The 27,476-nt window shown below is 35.1% G+C and overlaps 1 protein-coding gene across 3 annotated transcripts in view; it reads left to right on the top strand.

Moving 5' to 3' along the window:
• Positions 1 to 27,476, top strand: part of EML5 (EMAP like 5) — a 177,834-nt gene that overhangs the window by 44,900 nt on the left and 105,458 nt on the right. For all 3 annotated transcript variants that reach the window (XM_059182578.1, XM_059182580.1, XM_059182579.1), the window contains 5 exons: positions 717 to 852; positions 2,209 to 2,410; positions 17,489 to 17,626; positions 22,649 to 22,905; positions 24,025 to 24,237. In XM_059182578.1, the coding sequence (XP_059038561.1) occupies positions 717 to 852; positions 2,209 to 2,410; positions 17,489 to 17,626; positions 22,649 to 22,905; positions 24,025 to 24,237 (946 nt within the window). The remainder of the gene's footprint in view (positions 1 to 716; positions 853 to 2,208; positions 2,411 to 17,488; positions 17,627 to 22,648; positions 22,906 to 24,024; positions 24,238 to 27,476) is intronic.

The following is a 27,476-nucleotide window of genomic DNA, read 5'->3' on the forward strand; positions in this document are numbered from 1 at the left end:
TCTATTAATTGGTTGTTATTACCCTTTGCTCTTTTTTGTTGTCTTTGTGGTTTGATTCTCTGTATTCACTTATATATTAGGGATGTTAACCCTTCAACAGCCCTACACATTGTAGATATCTCCCCAATCTGTTTGTCTTTGCTTATGATATCTTTTCTCATATGAAAAATTGTTTTCCTTTGTGGTTTTTGGGTAACCTGCTTGCATAAAAGTTCTCTCATAGTTCAAAGTTATGTAAGTGTTCTTTTTTAACATACTTATTTCTTACATTTAAGATTTTATGTCTAAGGGCGCCTGGGTGGCTCAGTGGGTTAAAGCCTCTGCCTTCAGTTCAGGTCATGATCCCAGGATCCTGGGATTGAGCCCCACATCCGCATCTGCTCTCTGCTCAGCAGGGAGCTTGCTCCTCCTCTCTCTCTGCCTGCCTCTCTCCCGACTTGTGATCTCTGTCAAATAAATAAAAACTTTAGAATTTTATGTCTATAATTCATATTTATATGTGGTGTAGGTTTAACTTTACATTATGCCCATGTCATGGACCATATATTGTTTTCATATGTGTGTGTGTGTGTGTGTGTGTGTATATATATATATATATATAATTTGTGTTTTCTGATATTCCGATGTCATATCAAACTCTTTTAAAGTGTGTTTCTACCTACACACAGATTTTCTTAATGAGAATATATTGTTAAATTACTTTTTTTCTCTGTTAGGCAGGAATTTTTAGTATGAATGCTTGTGAAGAAGGCTTTGCTACTGGTGGCAGAGATGGCTGTATTCGTCTTTGGGATTTAACTTTTAAACCGATTACTGTGATTGATCTCAGGGAAACAGACCAGGGATATAAAGGTAATAACAAAACAAATGTCTCACTACTAGGCAAATTCTAAATATAGCCAAGATTGTCTGTTTCTTTTAATAAATATAAATTTATGTTTTGTAAATATAAATGAGACTCAAATTTGCCCTCATATATTGTGTGCTTTTAATTGCACTCCCTTTATTGAGAGGTGAATTTGCCTAAAGACAGTCTATGTTTACTGTTATGACAAGGATTCTTTTGTATATCTAATGCTTATTATGATGGAACTTAGAGATGTGACAAGTGCTTGCTTAGGTAACCTTGGATTTTGAAAATATTTTACTATTAGAATGTCAAATGTAAGTATTTAGCAACTGTTGAAAATAAAGTGTGTTGAGGTATGGAGAAGATTTTGTTCAGGATGATTTAAATTCATATAGGTGTGTTTTGTTTTGTTTTTTTCATCCAAATTTGTCAACAATTGGGAGATTTTCTTCTTTGGGGATTTAAAAAATTGATATAATAGAACAGAATCACTATTAAGAAACCTTTTATTCACTTGTATAGGAATAGGATTGGAAGTTGCAGAGGTCTGTGTTTAAGCCTTATTTCAGTCACTTACTAGGTGTGTGACCTTGGGCCACATATTTAATCTCATCTATAAGTGAGAAAAACTATCTCATAGGATTAAATGAGCTAATTTAATATATATAAAATGTTTTAAAAGTGCCTGGGACATAATAATCATCCAGTAAATGTTAACTGTTATGTTATTTTCATTAGTTTTGCTGAGCATTATTGTACCTTAAAGTCTGCAAAATAATTTGACACTTTTTCTTATTTGGCCCTCACAAGAACATTGTGAAGTCCACAGCACCTTTATGTTGGCCACATTATACAGATGAGAAAACAGAAGCACTAGCTTTCCTGAGGCTACAAAAGGGATTGTGGAATATGTAGAAAGAGTAGAAGTCTCTCTTTCTAATGATTTTATGAGTAGATGGAAGAAGTGAAATGTAGACACATGAAAAGTCAGATTATTATAAGAAAAAATAATACAATTCTGTAAAGGTATTTCCTGAATAGTTACTGTTTGTATTGTGGAGACTGTGTTATAAGACCTTGGCTGAAGAAGTGGTCAGACTATAACTGAAATTTTCTAAGAAGTAAGAAGAATGTATGTCCTGAAGGATGCGTAGAAATTGGGTATATCATATCATTTGCTATGTGGACGTATCATTCCATATAGCAAACAACCTGCATAATTGAAGAAAATGTGTGGATCAAAGACTTGCAGATTACTTTTATCTTGCATCTAAGGTATAAAAGGTACAGAAATTAAATTGATTTAGCAGATTGGCATGATAACAGATTTATCTTAAATACAATTTACTTTTGATTAGGGTTGTCTGTGAGGAGTGTTTGTTGGCGAGGTGACCATATTCTAGTTGGAACACAGGACAGTGAAATTTTTGAAATTGTGGTGCATGAAAGAAATAAACCTTTCCTAATTATGCAAGGACATTGTGAAGGTGAACTTTGGGCACTTGCTGTCCATCCTACAAAACCTTTGGCTGTGACTGGAAGTGATGATCGTTCAGTCAGGTAAGCAAATTAAAATGTAATTTCATAGGCTGGAATTTGTCCTTAGAGAAACATAACAAAAACTGAATAAAAAAACTTCAATTTAAATATTAACAGCTTAAAATATAACAAATGAACATAATTAATAGGTACTTAGTAGAATTAACAGCTGATAAGATTTTTTTCTCTTAAAAAGTTGGAGTTAGCTACATAGCAAAATGTGCCCAGCTATTTCTGCCTCTTTAATAACCATATAATATTCCACTGTATGGAATGTCTCATGGAATATTATATGGAATTTTATATGGCTCAGTCAGTTAAGTGTCCACCTTTAGCACAGGTCATGATCCTGGGATCATGCCCCATGTCGGACTCCCTGCTCAGTGGGGAGTCTGCTTCTCCATCTGCCCTCCCACCACACTTAAACACTTTTTCTCTCTCAAATAAAAATCTTTTAAAAAATTCCGTTGCAGGGGCGCCTCGGTGGCACAGTAGGTTAAAGCCTCTGCCTTTGGCTCAGGTCATGATCTCAGGGTCCTGGGATCAAGCCCTGCATCAGGATTTCTGCTCAGCAGGGAGCCTGCTTACCCCTCTCTCTGCCTGCCTCTCTGCCTACTTGTGATCTCTCTCTCTGTCAAATAAAATAAAATTGTTTAAAAAATTCCATTGCATGGATATACTGTAATTTATTCGACTGAATCATTTTTTTAAAATTATAGTTGACATACAGTATTACATTAGTTTCAGATGTACAACATAGTGATTCAACAATTAATATACTTTACAAGATGTTCTCCACAATGGCTATAGTTATCCTCTGTCACCACACAGAGTTATTACAATTTTGACTATATTCTTCACAAACTGGTGCAGTTACTCTGGAAAACAGTATATAGGGTCCTCAAAAAGTTAAAAGTATGAACTTCCCTGTGACCCAGCATTTGCATTACTAGGTATTTATCCAAAGGATACAAAAATACTGATTTGAAAGGGTATAAGCACCCAGTGTTTATAGCAGCACTATCAAAAACAGCCAAATTATGTCAAGAGCCCACATCTCCATCGACTGATGAATGGATAAAAAATATATGTGTGTGCGTGTGTGTGTGTGTATATGTGATATATATATATATCACATATACATACATATCTACACATACAAATACACAGGAATATTACTCAGCCATCAAAAAGAATGAAATTTTTCATTTGCAACAATGTGGATAGAACAAAAATATATTAAGCGAAATAAGTCAGAGAAAGACAAATACCATATGATTTTACTCAAGTGGAATTAAAAAAAAATAGATGAATGTAAAGGAAAAGAAGGAAGAGTAAAATAAGATAAAAACAGAGAAGGGGGCACCTGGGTGGCTTAGTAGGTTAAAGCCTCTGCCTTCTGCTCAGGTCATGATCCCAGGGTTCTGGGATCGAGCTCCACATCGGGCTCTCTGCTCAGTGGGGAGCCTGCTTTCTTTCCTCTCTCTCTGCCTGCCTCTCTGCCTACTTGTGATCTCTGTCAAATAAATAAATAATTAAAATCTTAAAACACACACACACACACACACACAGAAGGAAGCAAACCATAAGAGACTCTTAACTATAGAGAACAAAACTGAGGGTTGCTGGAGAGGAGGTGGGTCAGTGGATGGGTTAAATTGGTGATGGGCATTAAGGAGGACACTTGTGATGAGCACTGGATGTTATATGTAACTCAACTAAATCACTGAGTTCGCTGAAACCAATACTACACTATATGTTAACTAACTTGAATTTAAATAAAATCTTGGAAGTTTAAAAAAAAATGGGTCAGCCAAGAAATCAAAGAACAAATTTAAAAATTCATTGAGAGAAATGAAAATGAAAACACAATGGTCCAAAGCCTTTGGGCTGCAGCAAAAGCAATTTTAAGAGGGACGCTTACAACAATATAGGCCTACTTCAAGAAGCAAGAAAAGACTCAATCTACCCATACTCCTAAAGGAGTTAGAGAAAAACACAACTCAAATCCAGTAAAAATAAGGAAATGACAAAGATTAGAGCAGAAATAAATGATACAGAAATTAAAGAAACAGTAGAATGGATCAGTGAAACCAGGAGTTGGTTCTTTGAAAAAATTAACAGAATTGAGGGGCACCTGGGTGGCTCAGAGGATTAAAGGTCCTGGGATAGAGCCCCACATCGGGCTCTCTGCTCAGCAGGGAGCCTGCTCCGCCCCCCCCCCCCTGCCTGCCTCACTGCCTACTTGTGATCTCTGTCTGGCAAATAAATAAAGTCTTAAAAAAAATTAATTGATAAACCTCCAGCCAGACTCATCAAAAAAAAAAAAATACTCAACATCAGAAATGAAAGAGGAGAGGTAAAAACAGACACCACAGGAATTTGAAAGATTATAAGAGAATAGTATGAAAAATAATATGCCAACAAACTGGACACTATAGAAAAAATGGATAAATTCCTGGAAACATGAAACTTACCAAACTGAAACAGAAGAAATAGAAAATTTGAACAGACTGATCACCAGTGAAATTGAATCAGTAATCCAAAAACACCCAACAAACAAAAGTCTAGAGGCTTCACAAGTGAATTCAGCAAACACTTAAAGAGGAGTTAATGCCTATTCTTCTCAAACTTTTCCAAAAAAGTATTACAGTAAAGAAAACTTCCAAATTCATTCAGTGAGGCCAGCATTACCCTTGTACCAAAACCATGTAAAAAGTCCACAAACAGGCTAGTATCTCTAGTGAACACAGGTGTAATAATCCTGAATAAAATATTAGCATTCCAAATCCAATAATACATTAAAAAAATCATTCACCATAGTCAGGTGGGGTTTATTCCTGGGTTGCAAGGGTGATTCCGTATTTGCAAATCAATGTGATAAATCACATCAATAACAGGATAAATAACAGAAGATCTGCATCTATTTTAATAGATACAGAAAAAGCATTTGACAAAGTAGAACATCCATTCGTAATGGAAACTCTGAGTGGGCTTAGAGGGAACATACTTCAACATAATGAAGACCATATATGAAAAACCCAAGCTAACATCATACTCAATGGGGAAAAACAGAGCTTTTCCCCTAAGGTCAGGAACAAGACAAGGATGTTCACACTCACCACTTTTATTCAACATAGAACTGGAAGTCCTAGACAGGAATCACACAAGAGAAAGGAATAAAAGGGATCCATATTGGTAAGGAAGAAGTAAAACTTCCACTCTTCGCAGATGACATGATATTATATATAGAAAATTGTAAATTTACAATTGTACCAAAAACAATAAAAGGAATAATCTTAACCAAAGAGGTGAGCGACTGCTACTCTGAAAACTATAAAACCTGGATAAAAGAAATTGAAGGTGACACAAAGAAATAGAAAGACATTCCATGCTTGTTGATTAGAAGAACAAATATTGTTAAAATGTTTATACTACCCAAACTAATCTACAGATTTAATGTAACCCCTATATAGATAACAACAGCATTTTTCACAGAATTAGCGTAAATAATCCTAAAATTTTTATGGAACCACAAAAGAACCCAAATACCCAAAGCAATCTTGAAAAAGAAAAAACTGGAGCTATCTCAATTCTGGACTTCAAGTTATATTGTAAATCCATAGGAATCAATACAGTATGTTCCTGGCACAAAAATAGACACATCAGTGGAACAGAGTAGAAAGCCCAGAAATAAACCCTCAGTTATATGATCAATTTATCTTCAATCAAGGAGGCAAGAATATACTATGGGGAAAAAGTCTCTTCAACAAATGGTGATGGGAAAACTGGACAGTGACATGTAAATAATGAAACTGCTTTCTTATACCACACACAGAAACAAACTCAAAATAGGTTAAAGTCCTAAATGTAAGACCTGAAATTATAAATATCCTAGAAGAGCGTACAGGCAGTAATTTCTCTAATATTGGCCACAACATCTTTCTAGATATGTCTCCTGAGGCAAGGGAAACAAAAGCAAAAATAAGCTATTGTGACTATATCAAAATAAAGAGCTTCTGCCCAGCAAAGGAAACAATGAAAAAAACTAAAAGACTACCTAATGAGTGGGAGAAGATATCTGCAAATAGCATATTCATTAAAGGGCTAGTATCTAATATATATAAAGAAATCCTACAACTCATCAAGGAAAAAAATAATGCAGTTAAAAAATAGGCAAGAGATGTGAACAGACATTTCTCCAAGAAGACATCTAGGTGGCCAACAGACACATGAAAAAGATGCTCAGCATCACTCATCATCAGGGCAACGCAAATGAAAACGACAATGAGATATCATCTCACAGCTGTCAGAATGGCTAAAATAAAAGAAACAAGTGTTGACAAGGATGTGGAGAAATAAGAGCCCTTGTGCCCTGGGAATGCGAACTGCTGCCGCTACTGTGGAAAGCAATGTGGAGGTTCCTGAAAAAAATAAATTACCCTACTATCTAGTAATTGCACTGCTGGGTATTTACCCAAAGAATTAAAAAGACACTAATTTATGGGGATATGGGCACTCCTTTGTTATTATTGTCACATTATTTACAATGGCCAAGTTATGGAAGCTACCTAAGTGTGTACATCAATAGATGAATGGATAAGAAGTGGTATGTACATACAATAGAATATTATTCAGCCATAAAAAATGAGACAGTGCCATTTGCAACAACATGGATGAATCTATAGACTATAACGCTAAACAAAATAAGCGAATCAGAGAAAGACGGATACCATGTGCTTTCACTTGTATGTGGAATTTAAGAAAAAAAAATTAACAAAGTGAGGGGGAAAAAAAAGACAAACCAAAAATAGACTCTTAACTATAGAGAACATATGGTTACCAGAGGGGAGGTGGATGGGGGGAATGGGTGAAATAGGTGAATGGGATTAAGAGTACAGTTATCTTGGATGAGCACTGAGTAATATATGGAATTGTTGAATCACTATATTGTGCACCTGAAGCGAATACAACACTGTGTGTTAACTATACTGAAATGAAAATAAAAATTAAAACATAATTATTCATAGGTATGTACTTATTGCCATTTTGTTAATTGTTATTTGGTTGTTTTTAGTTCTTCTCTGTCCTCTTTTTCTCTTGCTCTCTTCGCATGTGGTTTGATAACTTTCTTTAGTATTATGCTTAGATTCCTTTTTTTGTTATCTTTTGTGTATCTATTACAGGCTTTGGTTTGTGGTTACCATGAGATTTGAATATAGTGTCTTAATATATAGCACCATATATTAAGTTGGGGGCCACTTAAGTTTGAACCTATTCTAAAAGCACTACAAGTGTGCATGGGTGTCTCAGTTGATTAACGTCAGACTCAGTGTCAGCTCAGGTCTTGATCTCAGGGTTGTAAGGTCAAGCCCTAAGTTGGGCTCTAGGTTGGGTGTGGAGCCTACTTAAGAGATAAATAAAAGCACTTCATATTTATTTCCCCTTTTGTATTTTGTGTGTGATGTCATATTTTACATCTTTCTATTCTATGTGTCCCTTACCTAATTTTTGTAGATAAAATTGATTTTACTACTTTTATCTTTTAACCCTTTTATTAGCTTTATAAATGATTGGTATCTTACCTTTATTTTGTGTTTGCTTTTTACCAGTGAAAATTTTTTGTTTCATAATATTTGTCTGGTCATGGTCTTTTCTGCTTAAGGAAGTCCCTTAACCTTTCTTGTAAGGCTGGCTTAGTGGTAATGAACTCCTTTAACTTTTGTTTGTCTGTGTAACTCTTTCTCTCTTCAGTTCTGAATAATAATCTTGCCTGGCAGATTATTCTTGGCTTTGGGTTTCTTCCTTTCAACATTTTGAATGTATCATGCCATTCTCTTCTGGCCTGCAAAGTTTCTGCTGAAAAGTCAACTAATTTCCTTATGGGATTTCTCCTGTATTTAACTAGTTGGTTTTCTCTTACTGCTTTTAAGATTCCCTCTTGTTTTAACTTTTGCCATTTTAATTATTATGTGTCTTGGTATACACTTCTTGGGTTCAACTTGTCTGGGACACTCTCTGCTTCCTTGACCTGGATGTCTGTTTTTTTACTTGGGTTAAAGGAGTTTTCAACTATTATTTCAAGCAAGTCTTCTGCCCTTTACTCTCTTTCTTCTCCTTTTGGGGCCCCTGTAATGCAGATGTTAGTATGCTTGATGTTGCAGGGGTCCTTAACCTGTCTTCATTTTTTAAAAACTCTTTTTTTCTTTTTTGCTTTTCAGCTTGGGTGGTTTCCATGACCCAGATTACTGATCTTCCAGATTATTGATCCTTTCTTCTTCATCCTCTGATCTGCTCTTGCTTTCCTTTAGGTTTGGGTTTTGTTTGTTTGTTTTGTTTCGTTTTGTGTTTTGTTTTTTCAGTTACTGTGTTCTTCAGCTCTGGTTGTTTTTTCTTTATATTTTCTCCTTGTTGACGTTCTCAATAAGTTCATCCAGTCTGGTGCTCATTTTTACAGCCATTAGTTTGAACACTCTGTCAGGAAGATTGTTTTCTTCCATTTTGTTCTTTTTCTGAGGTTTTGTCTCATTCTTTTATTTGGCACATAGTCCTATTCCTTTGTCTTACTTTATCTGACTCCCTGTGTTTATATATTAGGTAGTTCATCTATATTTCCTGGTCTACACAGTGGCCTTAAGTACGGTGTCCTGCAGAGCCCAGTAGTGTAATCTACCCTGGTTACTAGAACCAGGTGCCCCTGAGCTGTGTGCAACCTCTTGTGATTGGGCCACAACTGATGTGGGAATGCTGGTAGGTGGGGCTGGCCCCCTTTCCTGGTGCAAGATTCATTTTGGAGGGGCACTTGTCCTAGGCTGCCAGGTGTGGCAGGGTGGTTGTCACTTTGGGGAGACATCAGCGCTGACTGAGGCTATTCACCAGGTGTGGTGGAGTGGGAGTCAATTTGGAGAGGCATTTGCCAGGGCAGGTAGGTTGGGTGAGGTAGGTCATTAGGGCAAGCCCACTTCAGGGCAAGTAGTACTTGCAAGATAAATACAGGATGTCAGCTAGGCTTAAGGAGGGCAAGAGAATGGTACCTGCTAGTACTTCCATTACCAGAGAAGACTCCTACAGATTACTGCCCCTCTAACATGCACCCTAAAGTTAATCTCTTTTGGAGAGACTTTTCAAACTACTGCTGCTTCACTGGGTCTCTGATCAGGCGATAAAGTGTGCTGGTCCCTTTAAGAGCTGTCTTAAGAGTCCCAGTAACTCTCTGGCTCTTCCGAGTTAAGTCTTGCTGATTTTCAAAGCTGTTGGAGTCACGCCCTGCTTATTTTCAAAGCCAGACATTATAGGAGCTCATCTTTCCAGTGTAGGTACCTAGGGCCTAGAGTACCTAATGTGGGGTTTGATCCCCTTTTTCCTCAGGGTGGACCTCTGTATGTCCTCCTGCTTGTGGGTCCTTATGCTGGGGCTGTGGTATCTGACCACATCTCTTGTCCTCCAGCCCTTCTCATTTTGGCTGCTTCTTTGTGTTGTTGGCTGTAGTTCATCTGTTCTGCTCATCTTAAGGTTGTTTTCAGAGTGATGTGCATTGTATGTAACTCTTGCTTCCAGGTATACATGGCAGGAAGTGACCTCAGAATTCTCCTATTTTACTATCTTCCTAGTCCATTATTGATGAGACTTTAGGTTTTTCCAGTTTTATACTATTAAATACAATGTTTACAATGAATATTCTTTTATCTGTGCTATTATATAAATGTGTAAATGTGCATATCTCTTTGGTAACTTCTGAGTAGTCAAATGATATATGCATTTTAAATTTTGTTAGATAATGCTTTATAGAAAGGTAGTAACAATTTATACACCTGTCAGCAATGCATAACAGTGCCTATTTTCCCATACCCTTGGCAGCCCTGATTATTACCCCAAAAGGTAAGTGATTTCCTGGGGCACCTGGGTGGCTCAGTCGTTAAGTGTCTGCCTTTGGCTCAGGTCATGATCAAGCCCTGCATTGGGCTCCCTGCTTGATGGGAAGCCTGCTTCTCCCACTCCACCTGCTTGTGCTCCCTCTCTTGCTGTGTCTCTGTCAAATATATAAATAAAATCTTTAAAAAAATTTAAAAATAGATCCATTTAAAAGTGATATAAAAATATGTAGTGGGCATGAAATACATTAAGTAAATGGTATAGCTCCCAATAGTATATTCCTGCTTTGTCCAGCACAATAGCCACTGGCCACATGAGCATCTGAAACGTGGCTAATCTGAAATGAGGTGTGTGGTAAGTGAAGAATTGGCATGGGAAACAAAAATGTAAACTATCTCCTTGATAATTTTTATTTATTTATTTCTATTGATATAATTTTATATTGATGTATTAATTGATAATATTTTGGACATATTCAAATTAATTTCACTTTTTCCTTGGTACTTACCAAATTTTTACTTTTTACTTTTATTTTTTAGTAACAACTATATATGTTTAAAGTGTACAACATAATGTGGTCTTTACCATAATGTTCTGATGTACATATACAGAGCAAAATGATTACTACAAACTCATTCACATACCAGTCCCTCTCTGTCAAATAAATAAAATCTATTAAAAAGTGATTTCCTGTTATATTGTGAAAATGTGCTTTTCTCTCCTGTTGAGATATGTTGAGTATGTTTACATATGGTTAGAGGACATTTGTATTTCGTTTTCTCTGATCTGTCTGGTGAAGCTCTTTTGCTGTTTTCTGTTAGTTCCTTGTTCTTTCTCTAATTACTTTAAAATATGATCTAATATTTGTCTACATTTTATAGAAATTAGCACATTGTCTATGATAGTGGTTCTCAGTGTGGTTCCTGTACCAGCAGCATCAATATTCCTTGTAAGAAATGCAAATTCTCATGCGTTATCCAGGACCAAGTATCAGAAATTCATGAATTTGTGGTTTGATAAATCTTCTAAGTGAAGGTGATATACACTAAATTTTAAGAACTGCTGGTCAGTTATATGTGTTTGGATATTTTATACACTTTGTCATTTTTTTTTCCACCATTTTATCTGTAAATGTTTTGTGTAAAAGGTAACTTTAAATGTCACCACAGTACTGTTTTCACACAGCATTCCTTTGGCTTCTTTGAGTTACGCTCCAAAGAATGTGCATATACAGCATTTGTTGATGTGTCCTTTAAATCTTGTATTCTGTAGCTTCCTTCCTCCTTACCCCCTTTTTTTTCTTATAATTTTATTGTTGAAGAAGCTAAGTATTCGTCCTCCAGAGTTCCCCATATTCTGGATTTGGCTAGTTGCACCTCCATGTATTTTAATACATTCTCTTTTCCCTGTATTGTATAAACTGATAAGTAGATCTAGAGATTTGATGAGATGCAGTTATGAATTTTCAGCAAGAATATTTCCTGATGGTAATGTGTATCTCTGTTTGATGATATCTAACATGTAATCTCTTTTTAAAATCATATTAGCAGCTATTGATGGTTATTATCTAGATGAGTGTTTCTTAACCTTTTTTATAATTATTGCTTTTCTAATGAGAATTTTTAGATAATTTTTTCCCAAATCACATCCCCTTCACATGAAATTTCAAGTAAATGATATAGCTCACCACAAAAAAAATACATATTTGTTTTTGTACTATGGCCCGAGAGAGTTACAAAGCATTATAATATTTAAAATTTTCATTCCTGAGAACTAATTTTCATTCCTGAGAACTAATTTTTAGCCCCCTTTGGGACAGTATTGCTCCTGTCAAGAGCCCGTGACCTAGATCTTTTATTAAGAGTTTCATATAGTGGTATTTTAACTTCACTCATCTTCATTTGTTAGCTGTCATATTCCTATAAAAAGAATTTCTCTTCATCAGCCATTTGCTTATCCTGGGTGAAGTTTGTACAGGAAAACAAGAAAGTGTTTCTTTGCCATTTACTAGTTTAAAACATAGTTGGCTCCCTGGGATGCTTTGTATGATCTATTCACATTTCTTGCCATTTTTTGTAGGGTTATAGATTATTTCCTCCTTTGTTTTTAGCAGGTTTTTTATGTTATGGATATTAACTCTTTCTGATGTAAGTTGCAAATAATTTTCACCAATTTCTTTTTCTTTCTTTCTTTCATTGCTTTTTGCCACACAAAACTTTTTTGCTGTTATTTTTTTTATGAACTTAATATTTTCTTTTATGACTTCTGAGCTTTCTATCAAAAATCTTCTGCAAAGTTAAAAAAAAGTTTTTAATATATGCTTCTGTATCCTAATGGATTTATTATTATTTTTTTAATTTACTTCAAGAAATGAGGTGGGATAACATAACATAACATAAATGATATGTTAATCAGTCATCATTATGTCATTGACTGACATAATGATATGTCAGTCAAGCATATCATTAACATGATATGTTAATCAGTCATGACTGATTGTCATTGTTCTGTCAACAGAACAGTGTTCTGTTCTGTCATTGTGCTACTCAGTTTTATGGGGATGAGAGATGCCATAGTTCTGTGTCCACCTGGAAATTTAGTGTGGGCCCACACTTAACCCATGTGCTCTGCTAGGAACTATCTTAGATTTCGTTTTAGGAGAATGCTATTACCAGTTGCTGCATAGCTGTTGAAAAAAAGGCAACTGATCTTTTAAAAAGTAATTCATCAGACTTCTGTTTCTGCTCTTGGTGAGCGAGTAATTTGGAAGGAACTCACATTAAAAACAACTAAAAATGCTGGTTAAAATATAAAATCTTCAAAGAACTGTCAAAATATTAATGATCTACTAGCCAAATTGTGAAAGAAAATGGGAATTTAGGAGCACCAATGGGCCAATGCCACTTTGCCCTGGGGGCATTTTTCTACCTTTGAGTAAAATTGGGTGTTGTTTGTGGCTTTCTTTTAGGGCAAGGGGGCAGATGTCAAGATCCAGGGCCCATCCACGAGAGTAGGTCAGCACACTCTACTAGAACATTGGGCTCTGAAAAAAATAATACCCTGCAAATTTGTGTGGGAATAGAAATCTCATTTCAAGTTTCAGTAGCACAGGAAGAGTAGTGTAAAACTGCTTGATGTTGTTATTTAAACAGCATTAGTCCTGGGGCACCTGGGTCTGCCTTGGGCCTGGGTCATGATCCCAGGATTCTGGGATCAAGTCCTGCCTCAGGCTGCTTCTCCCTCTCCCTCTGCATGCTGCTCCCCCTGCTTGTGCGCTCTTTCTCTGTGTGTCAAATGGATAAATTAAAACAAAACAAAACAAAACAAAACAAAAAACCAGCATTAGTTCTTGTCCAGATAACTACCACAGTGTAAGTTTTACATGTAAGTGCTGCTCTTGCCTAATAGTTTTAGATTGAATTCATTAAGACACAATATCAAACATGCATGAAAGCTAAGTTCCAAAGCTACTAATTGTTAAGGGCAGTTATGTTCAGAAGAATTTCATTCTTGACTTTGAGATCAGCAAGGCATAATAAGATTTTACTACTTTTAAGCCATTAACTGCTGTGTGGTACAGCAAGTCAGGTTTTTGAACTTCTATTCCTGACAAAACTTCAGAACTAACAATGGTTATATCCCCCAAATCAGATGAAGTTCATCATTAACATTATTGGTTCGTAAACATTCAGTTTTGTGTTTTGTTTTGTTTTCAAAATACTTGTTGAAGTATAATACAATGAATAATCATAGGCTTTTTAAAAACCTTACATTTTTACAGTATTTGTAAAGTTGCCTAGGCCATTTTTTTCTATCCATGTTTTTCAACACTATCTAATTCCACCCTACATTGAATTAGTTTAGTTCTTTCTCACTTATGTCTTTGGAAACATTCTAGGCTATAGTTACTTCACACCAACTAGTCATAGAAGCTAATTCTTCATCACTTCAAACTTGGCATGGACTCCTTGAATAAACAATTGAGTAATACTAGTAATGTCTGTTGACTCTTCACAATCCAAGGAAACCACTCAACATTATTTATCTTGTTTAATTAACTGTTGGTGGTTTTCCCCAAACCCTCAACTTTTTGAGAAACTGTTCTCACTTTAAAGGCTAATAATCTTAAATTTATTTTCTCTGGACACATTTTTTAGCCACTGCAATTTAAAATGATATTGTTAAGCCATTACCAATAAGTAGCTTTCCTTGTTTAGCTAACATGCCACTTAGAAACTTAACTTTTGTTGACATCTAATTTTAATTCTTAAATTCTAACTTTTCTGATAATTGCTTTCCTGTAAGAGATATTGCAAGGAGTGCTTAGTCTAGTAATGTTCATCTATATCTGTATTTTGTAGGGCAACTATATTGTCCTTGCATAAGAAATAGAGTGCTTTACTCTGCCGTGACCCTGGGATCATGACCTGAGCCGAAGGCAGAGGCTTTAACCCACTGAGCCACCCAGGTGCCCCTCAATTCTACAAGTTTTGATATGATATTTTTTATTATGACTTCAAAATATTAACTTTCATAAATTTTTTTTCTTTGTTCTTTGGGTTATTTAAAAGTATAATTCTTTATCATTTATACTCCACTACGCCTTAAAAATGCAAAATTCGAAGTTTACTTTTCTCTTTTTCTTTTCGTTTTGACACAATATGTGTATGTGGTTAACACACCTAGAACTTGAAATTCTATCAATTGTGCCCCTGCAATTTGTAGTGCGTGAAAGAAGCAGTGCAAAGTGATATGATTGTTGCATACTGTTTGCCATAGCTTTTCAACAACTGTACTTTGCCTATGTGGTATGAAAGCAACCATAGATAATGTGTAAACAAAAAAATGTGGCTGTGTTTCCATGAAACATGATTTAAGGACACTGAAATTTTAATTTCCTATAAGTCTCTCATGTCTCAAAATGTTATTTTTTTTCAGCCATTTAAAAATGTAAAAACCGTTCTTAGCTTTCCAAACTGTACAAAAATAAGCAGTGGTTCCAGTTTGGCCACAGGCTATGGTTTGCTGACCCCTGCGGTAGAGCATTAAAGTCTTTGGTAAATATATTTATTGTTGAAATATAGAAAGTTTTCCTTTGGAATCAGGAAAAGTGATATCCACTTTCCCCATTGTATTTGTCACCATTTTATTTAACTATGGAAGTCTTTGTCAGTACAGTAAGACTAAATATATATTTATAATACATTTATATATAAATACTTGGAAAGGAAGAACCATTTCATTTGCTGATGTAATTGTATATGTAGAAAATCAAAATAAATTTTTTAAAAGATAATTTGACAAATTTCCTACCTATAAACACAATATAAAAAATCAACAAATAGAATTTTTTAAAAAAGATACTGCTGTAGCAATGTCCACAATAGCCAAACTATGAAAAGAACCTAGGTGTCCATCAACAGATGAATGGATTAAGATGTGTGTATACACACACACACAGAGAGAGAGAGAGAGAGAGGAATACTATGCAGCCATCAAAATGAAATCTTGCCATATGCAACCACATGAATGGAATTAGAGGGTATTATGCTGAGCAAAATAAGTCAGAGAAAGACAATTATATGGTCTCTCTGATAGGAGGAATTTGAGAGGCAGGGCAGAGGGTTGTGGGGGGTAGCGAAGGAAAAAATGTAACAAGATGGGATTGGGAGGGAGACAAACCATAAGAGACTCTTAATCTCACAAAACAAACTGAAGGTTACTGGAGGGTGGGGATTAGGGATAGGGTGGCTGTGTGATGGACATTGGGGAGGGTATGTGCTATGGTGAGTGCTGTGAAATGTGTAAGCCTGATAATTCACAGACCTATACCCCTGGGGCAAATAATACATCATATGTTCATAAAAATTTTTTTTAAAAAGAGACTGCTATAAAAACATTTGAAGATCTAGGTTTTGTTTTTGTTTTTGTTTTTTAGATTTTATTTATCAGAGAGAGAGGGAGAAAAGCGAGCACAGGCAGACAGAATGGCAGGCAGAGGCAGAGGGAGAGGCAGGCTCCCTGCCGAGCAAGGGGCCCAATGTGGGACTCGATCCCAGGATGCTGGGATCATGACCTGAGCCGAAGGCAGCTGCTTAACCAACTGAGCCACCCAGGTGTCCCTGAAAATCTAGTTTTGACAATCTTTTCTTAACCTCTTGGAGTTCATCTGTTCATTAAGATGAAGCATTTGTTTTTATATTATCTATATTTAAATTTCCTCCTAAGTACTATTTCAGCTGAATTCCACAAGTTGGTTTTTTTTTTTAAGATTTTATTTATTTGACAGAGATCACAAGTAGGCAGAGAAGCAGGCACAGAGGAGGAAGCAGGCTCCCTGCTGAGCAGAGAGCCTGCTGTGGGGTTCGATCCCAGGACCCTGGGATCATGACCTGAGCCGAAGGCAGAGGCTTTAACCCACTGAGCCACCCAGGTGCCCCTGAATTCTACAAGTTTTGATATGATATTTTTTATTATGACTTCAAAATATTAACTTTCATAAATTTTTTTATGAAAAAAATTTTTTTCTTTGTCCTTTAAAAGTATAATTCTTAATTTTCAATTGGCATTTTCTACTTTCTGTTACAGATTTCTAACAGAGTGTGGAACAAACTGAATTTGCATAGTCTTAAGTGTTACTTTTAAATTAAAAGACTCTATATAAATATATAGTATATACCATATACCACTATATAGATACACACACACACTACATATAGTGTGTGTGTGTGTATGTATATCCCCTTTGATCAGGGTAGAAATCATCCACCTAAAATAAATGATTGGAAAAAACTGATGTCATTACACCGTTGTAAAAATAAAAGATTCTAGGGGCAACTGGGTGGCTCATCAGTTAGGTGTCCGACTCTTAGTTTTGGCTCAGGTCACGATCTCATGGGTCGTGGGATCAAGCCCCATCTTGGGCTTCCCACTCAGCTGGGCGTCTGCTTGGAATTCTATCCCTCTCTTCCTCTCCCCACTCACACTCTTTTTCTCTGTCTCGAATAAATAAATCTTAAAAAAATAGATTTTATAAACTCTTATCTTTCAAAGTATGAGTAGTATTCCTTTTCTCATAGATTAGAATTTCTGGCCAGAAAGTATAGAGTTAAAATATGTTTATATTACTTTCTTAGATGATTATTTTAACAAAAATCTTCTCATAGAGTTCATCATTTTTAAGCATACATTAGTTAATTATTCTTTTATTTTAATTAAATATTACAGGATATGGAGCCTAGTAGATCATGCACTAATAGCAAGGTGTAATATGGAAGAACCAATTCGTTGTGCAGCTGTAAATGTAGATGGAATCCATCTTGCCCTTGGAATGAAGGATGGCTCATTCACTGTACTTAGAGTAAGGTATGGTATTGGGGTAGAAACAGTAAATTTCTGTTAAGTGATAATTTGCAATACTCATTGTTTTTACCTATTTCATTTTCACTCTGCTTTCATCTTAACATATATACACACACATCTATATATTTCAGATATTAGTTTTATTAAGTACTAAATATATAAAAAATGACTCGAAAAATTGTTAACTCAAAAACCTTGGCTTTGGGGCTTAAGAATGCTTAGTGGATTAATGGCTAAAATTTTGAGCTATGAATTTGGGTGTTGACCTCCATTCCTTGGAAGTATTGACTTTTAGTAATGATCCACTGCCATTGGTGGAAGGGGTTGGTGGTGACCTTGAGGCCGTTATAAATGGGTGAAAGGTTTTTTGTTATTTGCAGCTTTATTCTTTGAAAAAAAAAATGCCTCCATATTTTCTCATTTGTTTACATAATTAGAAGAGTTAAACAAATCTGTTAAAGCAGATGAGAATCTCATGTTGAATTATAGGTACAGTACATTCTATTGAATTCTATATAGCTATTAAAAACTTTGCTGTGGGGATGCCTGAGTGGCTCAATTGGTTATGCACCCGACTCTTGATTTCCACTCAGGTCATGATCTCAGCATTGTGAGATCAGATGCCCTATTGGGCATAGAGCCTGCTCAAGAATCTCTCTCTCCCTTGACTCTCCCCACCGCAACTATCATGCCCTCTCTCTTAAAAACCAAAGCAAATTTTGATGTAAATCCATGTGTGTTCACAAGCATATGTATTTATGAAATTCTTCTTCTCTAGCTTAAGGAATGGTAGGACATTTTCAGTTGCCCAATAAATAAATAAATTAAAAAACATGCTCAAATATATCCTGTCTTAAATGCTTACCTCAAACCTAAATCCCCTCTAATTATATCACATTTCTACTCTTCCACAGTGAAATTCCCAAAAAACTATGTAATTTACTGTTTTCTTCCAGTTATTGACTTAATACCCATAATGCAGTATAGCTTTTGCCTTCATCTTTATATTGAAAAATTCTTGCTAATTGTACCATGTCACTAAAGCCAGGCAGCATTTTTCACTTTTCATCTAGCTTGATTCTCAGTACTATTTAACCCCCTTAACCACTTGCTCCTTTTCAGAGCATTCTCTTCCCAGGCTTTGGATATTTGTTCTCTTTCGCTTTTCAGCCTACTTCTCCTGGTTCCATTTTCTTTATAGGCTAATTTATCTTCTGCCTACCAGTAAGTATCGGAGGACCTTAAAGCTCAGACCTGAGCTTTAAAAAAAAAAAAAACCAAAAAACTCAGACCTGAGTGTTTGTTCCGTTTTCTCCCTAGGTAATCTCATCCTGCTTCTAACTTCAGTTACCACTCATAGCCTGATGGTCCCAGATACATAGTTCTGGCCCTGATCTCTCCACTGAACTCCAGTTGTATATATCCGGTTGTTTAACATCACTTGGATGTCTCAAAGGCATCTGCAATTCAGCATTTCCAAAACTGAACTTATGATCCTCCCTCCTGGACTGATCTTCTGTCTGTGGGCCACATTCTTTTGGGTGGCACAATTGTCCAGGTTCTTGTACCAACCAGAAACTTAGGAATTATGGTTGTTTCCTCTCTCTCTAACCCACCATGTCCAATCCATTACATTCTATTGATTTTACTTGCCTGATTTTCAAAACACTTTAATTAATGTTTGTAATATTAGAATTATAATATCATAGACTATATATTGTATAGTATAATAGTATAGATTATAATATACTCTATTTTTTTAAAGGTTTTTTTTTTTTCTTTAAAGATTTTATTTATTTATTTGACAGAGCGAGATCACAGTAGGCAGAGAGGCAGGCAGAGAGAGAGAGGGAAGCAGGCTTCCTGCTGAGCAGAGAGCCCGATGCGGGACTCGATCCCAGGATCTTGAGATCATGACCTGAGCCGAAGGCAGCGGCCTAACCCACTGAGCCACCCAGACGCCCAATATACTCTATGTTTTAAATCATTTCACTTTTTTCTGAAGTCTGAATACCCACCATCTGTAATAGCCTTCTAATTAGTCTTTTTTTTTTTTTTTTAGATTTTATTTATTTGACAGAGAGAGATCACAAGTAGGCAGAGAGACAGGCAGAGAGAGAAGGGGAAGCAGGCTCCCCACTGAGCAGAGAGCCCTATGCGGGGCTCCATCCCAGGACCCTGGGACCATGACCTGAGCAGAAGGCAGAGGCTTTAACCCACTGAGCCATCCAGGCGTCCGGAGCCTTCTAATTAGTCTTAATCCTACTGTTACGCTACTTCAGTCTATTACTGTCAAACCATACAAGTGACTTAATTGATTCATCCTACCCCAACATAAACTCACAGATTAAGGCCAAAAATCTTAAGATTTGTGAGGCCTTTTTGATTTTCCCTCAGCTGCTCTCATCAGACTCATCTCACACTCTAGCCTCTTTGCTTGTTGTCAGTACAGCTACACTTCATTGACAACAGGTAGAGCTTCAGGACTTTGTGTTGCTGCCAGCTCTTTCACGTACATTTCTGCTGGAAGGTGGTCCCTTCGCCTCCCAGTTCCTGGCCTCTCCTAAGCTAAATCTCATTAAGTCCTTAGAATGAAGTTTAAATTCTACTTCTTTTGGTCTGTCTCCCCTAACTCTCCCAGCTAGGAACTGTCTTCCTGTTCTGTGCTGTAATCAACACTGTGTTTTCACTTCTGTGATGTGTCACAAATTGTTAATATATGAATATTCCCAGGCTATGGCCTGCCTCCCTCTCTTTCCTAAAGAAACCATAGAATTCACATAGCAGTTTTCCAGAAGACTTGAGAATTTTAAAAAATTAATACACTTTCATCAAATAGTCTTCTTTCCTATAAGCTTTTCAAACTTCCTCATGAGAGAAGGTAGTCACAACTTGTAATGTTGACATAGTAGCATAATACATACTACAAAAGAGCCCATCAGAATTGTGGTATATGTTCACCTGTGTGTGCATACCTGTGTATGTGTGTTGGTGAACAAGGACTTAAACCACACTTATTTCTCTCATTACTTGGGAGTAATTAAGTGTCTAGCAAAAAGGCTATATATAAAAAAATAGTTCTGAAGAATTTTTAGGGAACATTTAGGTTAATGTTTGTGAACAAGATTAGAATGATAAAATCTTCAGTAAAGAAGGCATAAAAAGTAAAAGCTATCAAATAGTGCCTTAGGTGTTTTCTTAAAAATCTTGTTCTTTGTAGATATGGATGGATAGGTGGATGGATATATATGGAGAAAGGGAAATCAGATGTGTGGACTTTATTAAAATGTGAAGGGAGGGGATCACTGGGAAAGGTAGAAATAGCTACACAAGTCTTTGCTTAGATGGAGAACATTGTGAGTTGCAGGGCTTGAGGCAACAGTGGTATTGATCAGGAAAACTTTTTTTTGAAAAAGGTTTTTCTTTATTTGTCTTGTTTTTATCCCCTTCTATATAGTTAAGAGGCTGATTTTCATCTCTTACTTTAACACCAGGGTAAAACCCAAATTCCTTGGCAACATGTCACATCTGTCACACATGGTCTATAGTTTCTCTCTTCTACCCCGTCAAGTCACTACTTTTCCCACTTAGTCTTATATCCATATTGTGATATCTACCATTCTCCAAATGTGCCTTATACATGCACATCTCCATGCTGTGTCTTCTTCCTGGAAAACCTTTCAAAAAGTTTTATTCTTAGCCAAACCATCAGGTTTTATGTTCAAAATATAGATGTCATTCTTCCTTGGTCCCCTCTTGCTTTTAGTCTGTCTAAATCCTTTTTCAGTATTTCTTATAGAATTTCCCGCATGCCTTTTGAGCACTCATAACATTTTATCAATTTTAAAGTACAATACTACTTTCTATCCATCTCACAGAAGATGAGCTCCTCTTTGTATCCCATGTAACTAGAACACAGTTGTTAGTAGGTGTTACTGGAAAAAAAAATTGAGTTTGATTGCTTTAAATTGTCCACTTAGGAACCTTAAAAATTGAGATATATCCATTTAAACTTCTAAAAAATTACCTACATCGAACATTTCAGGTGGTAATGCAAAATTTAAGTGGAAAAAATTCTTGGCACTAAGTGGAAATGGGAATTCTTACCTCCTCCTGCCCCTTCTCCCTCACTGCCTCCCTTTTCACCTCCTCCCCACCAACTCCCGACAACTTTGGTAATTCAGTGGTATTAAATTAAGTTTTTATCCATTTGTATGACTTTTACAAATACCCGCATTATTTTGGAAATGCAGTATAAGACATCAGTGAAAAAAGTGTTTAACTTTACTGGTTGACATGATCTCTGGGAAGAATTTGTATTAAAAAAGGTCAAAGGTTGAAATAAAAATAGTGTGGCTGTATAAAGATAAACATTCAAACATGTTACTTAAATAATACAAATAAATTCCTTTTTTCTTTTCTTTTTTTTTTTTAAGATTTTTATTTATTTATTTGACAGAGATCATAAGTAGGCAGAGCGGCAGGCAGAGAGAGAGGAGGAAGCAGGCTCCCTGCCAAGCAGAGAGCCTGATGTGGGGCTTGATCCCAGAACCCTAGGATCATGACCTGAGCCGAAGGCTTTAACCCACTGGGCCACCCAGGCGCCCCAATTCATTTTCTCTTTATCTCTTGAATATAATTTTGTACATTTGTCCCATTACAAAAATTTATTTGAAGATCTTAGTGTTTATAATTAAGCATATTTCATAAACTCAGTTAAAGGAGCTTTATCATAAAAATCTGTTGACTATATCTCCTTTATTGTATGACTCTGGAAATTTAGAATTAATCTTTAAACTACATTAATTAACCGAAATTCAGCATTTTCCCTTACTTTCAGCATATGTTGTCCTCATATATTTCTGTTTGAAAAAGTAATTTTTCCTGAATTAATATTTGTCTCATGTATATTTACTTTGTGATTTGTAAATACTTGTAGCCTCCCAGCCATTTTAGGCACATTTGAAACTGAACTAATTCTGTAATGACTTGATTTTATGTGTTATCATTATTTTTTCCTTACAGAGATATGACCGAAGTTGTACATATTAAAGATAGGAAGGAGGCAATTCATGAGTTAAAATACTCACCAGATGGAACTTACCTTGCTGTTGGGTGTAATGACAGCTCAGTTGATATCTATGGTGTTGCGCAACGTTATAAAAAATTGGGGGAATGTGTTGGATCACTTAGTTTCATCACTCATCTGGACTGGTCCTCAGACAGTAGATATTTACAGACAAATGATGGAAATGGGAAAAGACTTTTTTATAGAATGCCAGGTAAAAGTTTCTAATAAATTGTATATAATTTGTAGATTTTTTTTATTGCCTATTAATTTTAGAATTTGAGTAGAAGCAGAGTATAAAATACATTTGATTATAGGAAATTAAAGAAGGTCTGAGCTAGTATTTCAGGCATTGTGAGCTTTTCTATAAGGCTGCCCTATTATATTGAAATTCTTTATATTTTAGTCCTTGGTAATTAAAACTTTGCTTGGAGGATCTAAGACAGGTCTACTTTATGTCGAATTCCATGCTATGTGAGTAGTATTCGGTAAAGCCCTAGTGTATATTAGAAAGTCAAAATGCCATTTTTATGGGTGGAACTAATTAAATATAATTGCTAAAAATGTCTGATACAAATTGGGATTTTTTGTGGTTACCTCAAATAAATTTTGCAAATATCCATAATATAGCTAACAAACTAAATTTGGAAAGCAGTTTCCATCAAAGATTTTTTTTAAAGAATAAAAGCAACCATCAAAATATTGTCTCTCAGTACTTCATTTAGTATGATCCTTATGAATTAGTCACTGTTTTACAACAACTTATTTAATAACACTAGGTACATAATTAAATTAATATATCTCCCCAACAGTTTTTCATTAATAATCTGTAATGAAAAGTGACTGAATCCTAAATTCCTGTTCTTGAATGTATTACTCCTTGCTCATTCTTCCTTCTTTCTCCTTTTCAGTTTTCTTTTTTTCTCAACTCTAGATCTTCTTAGGTTTCTTATTTAATAGCTGATTTGCCACTTTATATATAGATTTTACTTGTTCTAACTTACCTTATTGTGACTAATCTAGCATGAATTTGATAGTGGTGTTTATTCTCCAGATGAGTAAACCTGCTGTGCAATATCACAATCCAGTCAATGTGTGTCTCCGTATAATTTTGGCAGTAGCTTTTTTTTTTAATTCCTTGCATTTAACTTTCTTCTTTCCTTACCATATTCACCTACCTATTCCTAATACTCTCCTTTAACTATAGTAGAAAGATATTTAAATTTTGGAGTTTATTATGTTATCAGTATAATTTATCAGATATTTATAATTTATCAGTTTATTTGAGAAAAAATTAAATAACTTCTTAATTAAGACTCTGATTTCTTTTTAGGAGGAAAAGAAGTAACAAACAAAGAAGAAATAAAAGGTGTTCATTGGGCTTCATGGACATGTGTTTCAGGCCTTGAAGTAAATGGAATTTGGCCCAAGTATTCAGATATCAATGACATAAATTCAGTAGATGGAAATTATATTGGCCAAGTTTTAGTTACAGCTGATGATTATGGAATTATAAAATTATTCCGATATCCTTGTTTGAGAAAAGGTATCTTTTCTTTCAAAATACAAGTTCAGGTCACAGTTTGGAACCTGTTGGTTTGTTGGTTGGTTTTCATATACAGGTGTGTTTTTTGCTTAGATCCTTAACATTATTGTTTTGAAATTTGTGTATTTTGTATAATAGAGTAAGAAAAATAAGGGGTCTTACTGGTTATTTTCTGCACATTTTATGTATCACCTTTTTTCCTTGGATCTCTTTTTTTTAAATTTTTTACTTTTTATAAACATATATTTTTATCCCCAGGGGTACAGGTCTTTGGATCTCTTCTTTAATGATGATGTTAATCATTCTGTTCATAGACTTAAGAATAATTAAATGAAATGCTGTATTATTTATTTATCCCATGCCTTGTTCCATAAAGTATTTCAGTACACTTATATACAGGTCCACAGGTACTAAAATAATTACATGAATAGAAAATTAGTGTCAGGAAATTAGTTTTCTAGAATCTAAAAATTAAAAGCAGGGCACAAAGTAATTTTCATCATAGCTACTTTTTTTAAACTACTTTTCAATTTTTTTTTTAGTTTTTTGAGGGTAGTTGACACACATTTTTATTATTTATTTTATTTATTTATTTATTTATTGGTTAACTTTTCCTACCAGTGGGGCTTGAACTCACGACCCGGAGATCAAGAGTTGCATGCTCAACTGAGCAGGCCAGGCATGCCCCCATCATAGCCTTTTTCTTTTCTTTTCTTTCTTTTTTTTTTTTTAAGCATTTTTTTTTCCCCCTATTCAGGGAAAGCAATTTTTCCCTGAGATTCAGTTTTCAAAGAATTCTCTTCTACAGTATGGAGCTTTAGATTAGGAGCAGTGAGAGTATTCCTAGAGCATTAACGTCTGTAGCAAGTGTAGTAATTATTTTTTACTTTTGGATGAATGTTAAAAACGCATTTCAGTGAAAGGTGATTATGGGAATATCTGGAATAGTTGTATTTATTTTTTTTAAGATTTTATTTATTTATTTGACAGAGATCACAAGTAGGCAGAGAGACAGGCACTGGGGGAAGGGAGCAGGCTCCCCACCAAGCAGAGAGCCCAATGTGGGGCTCTATCCCAGGATCCTGGAATCATGACCTGAACTAAAAGCAGAGGCATTAACCCACTGAGCCACCCAGGCACCCCTGGAATAGTTGTATTTAAGTAGGTAGTTCATTGATGTTAAACTTAAGGGCCCAATTTTCCCAGAAGTCTATGCTAACATTTCTGTTGTGCCTTTATAATAAAATGGTAAATTTCAGATACTGCCAGTTAATGCCATGTGGTTGATTCCTGTTTGCAGGGTGTCAGCTTCCTAGGTATATGTGAGATTACATCCATAAGTAATTAAGTGTGTTAATAAAGGCTAGTTAAATCTCTAATAATTGAAATACCCTCTTTATGGATCCCATCCCATAGCCAGGACATGAGAGTCATTAGGCACAACAGATTTTATTATGACTCAGAATGAGACTTGCTTAGTTAAGAAGGTGTGTGAGATTCAGTAAGGTTAATCATGATGATCTTAATCTTGGACATTGCTTCTACTCAGTGTTTCATATACTGGCTCTATGCAGAAACAAAAATAATTTTCCAAGCATTCTTAATCAAATGGGTGGGATTTTATTGATAGTCTTTATGTTCTGTAGTTTATTGACAGTATTTTTGTTGCATAGTAATTTCATTTTTAAAATGTATAATAATCTGAATTGGAATATTTTACTGAAGTCTCAGAAAAATAAGTCTTGTTCAGTCACTGCTTCAAGAATATAATTTGTTTTCCTTATTTTTCTTTTAGTTAGATTATTATAAGAAATTTAATTATGGTAAGGGTTTTTATTTCTGGGCACTTGTGAGTTAGCTTGAGACTATGTGTAAGTAACTGGGAGAACAGAAAATAGGATAGAACTACTGCATCTTTAAAGAATTAGTAGAAATATTTTAAGATTCCATGTTTATTGAATTTACATACTTGCATAAAGTTAGCAGTATTTCTAGAAAAATTACCTTTTACATTAGTTATGATGTATATGATGTATATTCTTTCACACATTAAGTTGTATTATTGATCTAACTGAAGTTTGGGAAAAGAGTGTGTTTACTGTAGTAATTCTTGTTAAATACTTACTTAAGTAATATCCATTGCATTCTAAGAAGTGCAGCACTTACAAAATGTGGAAGTTAAATAATAGAGGTAGTTTATATTGTAGAATCATTGTTATTCAGACACAAAATGTATGAGATTACCTGAATGAGAATGATCCTCTTCCATATTTAGCCCCTTTGAATCCTAGCCCAAAGCATTACTTCTCCTTTCCCCCCCATTATTATCCTCTTTCTATCTAAATTATTTTGCTTTCAACAGTAATTTCTGTCAAATAATCGGACTCTTCCCAGGCAGCAGCACATAGGCTTTGGTGGAGGATGGAGAGGTGAAGGCAGGGTTGTTGTAAGCTAATATCTCCATCACTCATACTAGCTGTCAACACTTTCTCTCCACTTGTTGACAAATGAAAATTTATATTTAATAAAAATCTTTCTTTAGATTTGATAAGAAAATTCACTGAAAAAACAAACATCAAATAAAAAACATATTTGTATTGGAGATTTACTCAGGATTTGTTTTCTAAGATTCATCCATATTGTTGCATGTAGTTCTAGTGTCTTCTTCTTGATATGTTGTGAATATATGGTATAACTCATGAATTTATTCTCCTGTGATGGACATTTGGGTCATTTCCAGATTTTTGCTATTAGATGCAAATTTCTCAAAGATGTATACTTAGAAGTGAATTGCTGGGTCATACAGAATTTGTGAGAAAATGTTGAATTTTTTTCCCAAAGTAGTTATACCCTTTTAAAAGCCCTGTTGATCCACATCCTTTTCAGTACTTGGCACTGCCACACTTTTTAATTTGTGTACATCTAATTAGTATAAGTGATGTCTCATATGTCTAACTAATGAGATTGATCATCTTTCCCATTTATTTTTTTGGTTTTCTGCATTTCCTCTTCTGTCAAAAATGCCTTTTTTTCTGTAGAGTTGTTTTATTTGTTGAAGATTTTTCATATACTCTAGATATAAATTATTTGTAATTTTTATAGTTTATAAATGCCTTTCTCCAGTTTATGGATTATTATAATAATTACTGTAATGGCTTACTATAATTATTGTCTTTTCTTGACCAGTTGTTCATTTCAGTGTAGTCAAATCTATCATTTATCTCTTTTTTTAATGAATA

Source organism: Mustela lutreola, chromosome 7 (genome assembly GCF_030435805.1).
Source record: "Mustela lutreola isolate mMusLut2 chromosome 7, mMusLut2.pri, whole genome shotgun sequence".
NCBI classification, from domain to species: domain Eukaryota; kingdom Metazoa; phylum Chordata; class Mammalia; order Carnivora; family Mustelidae; genus Mustela; species Mustela lutreola.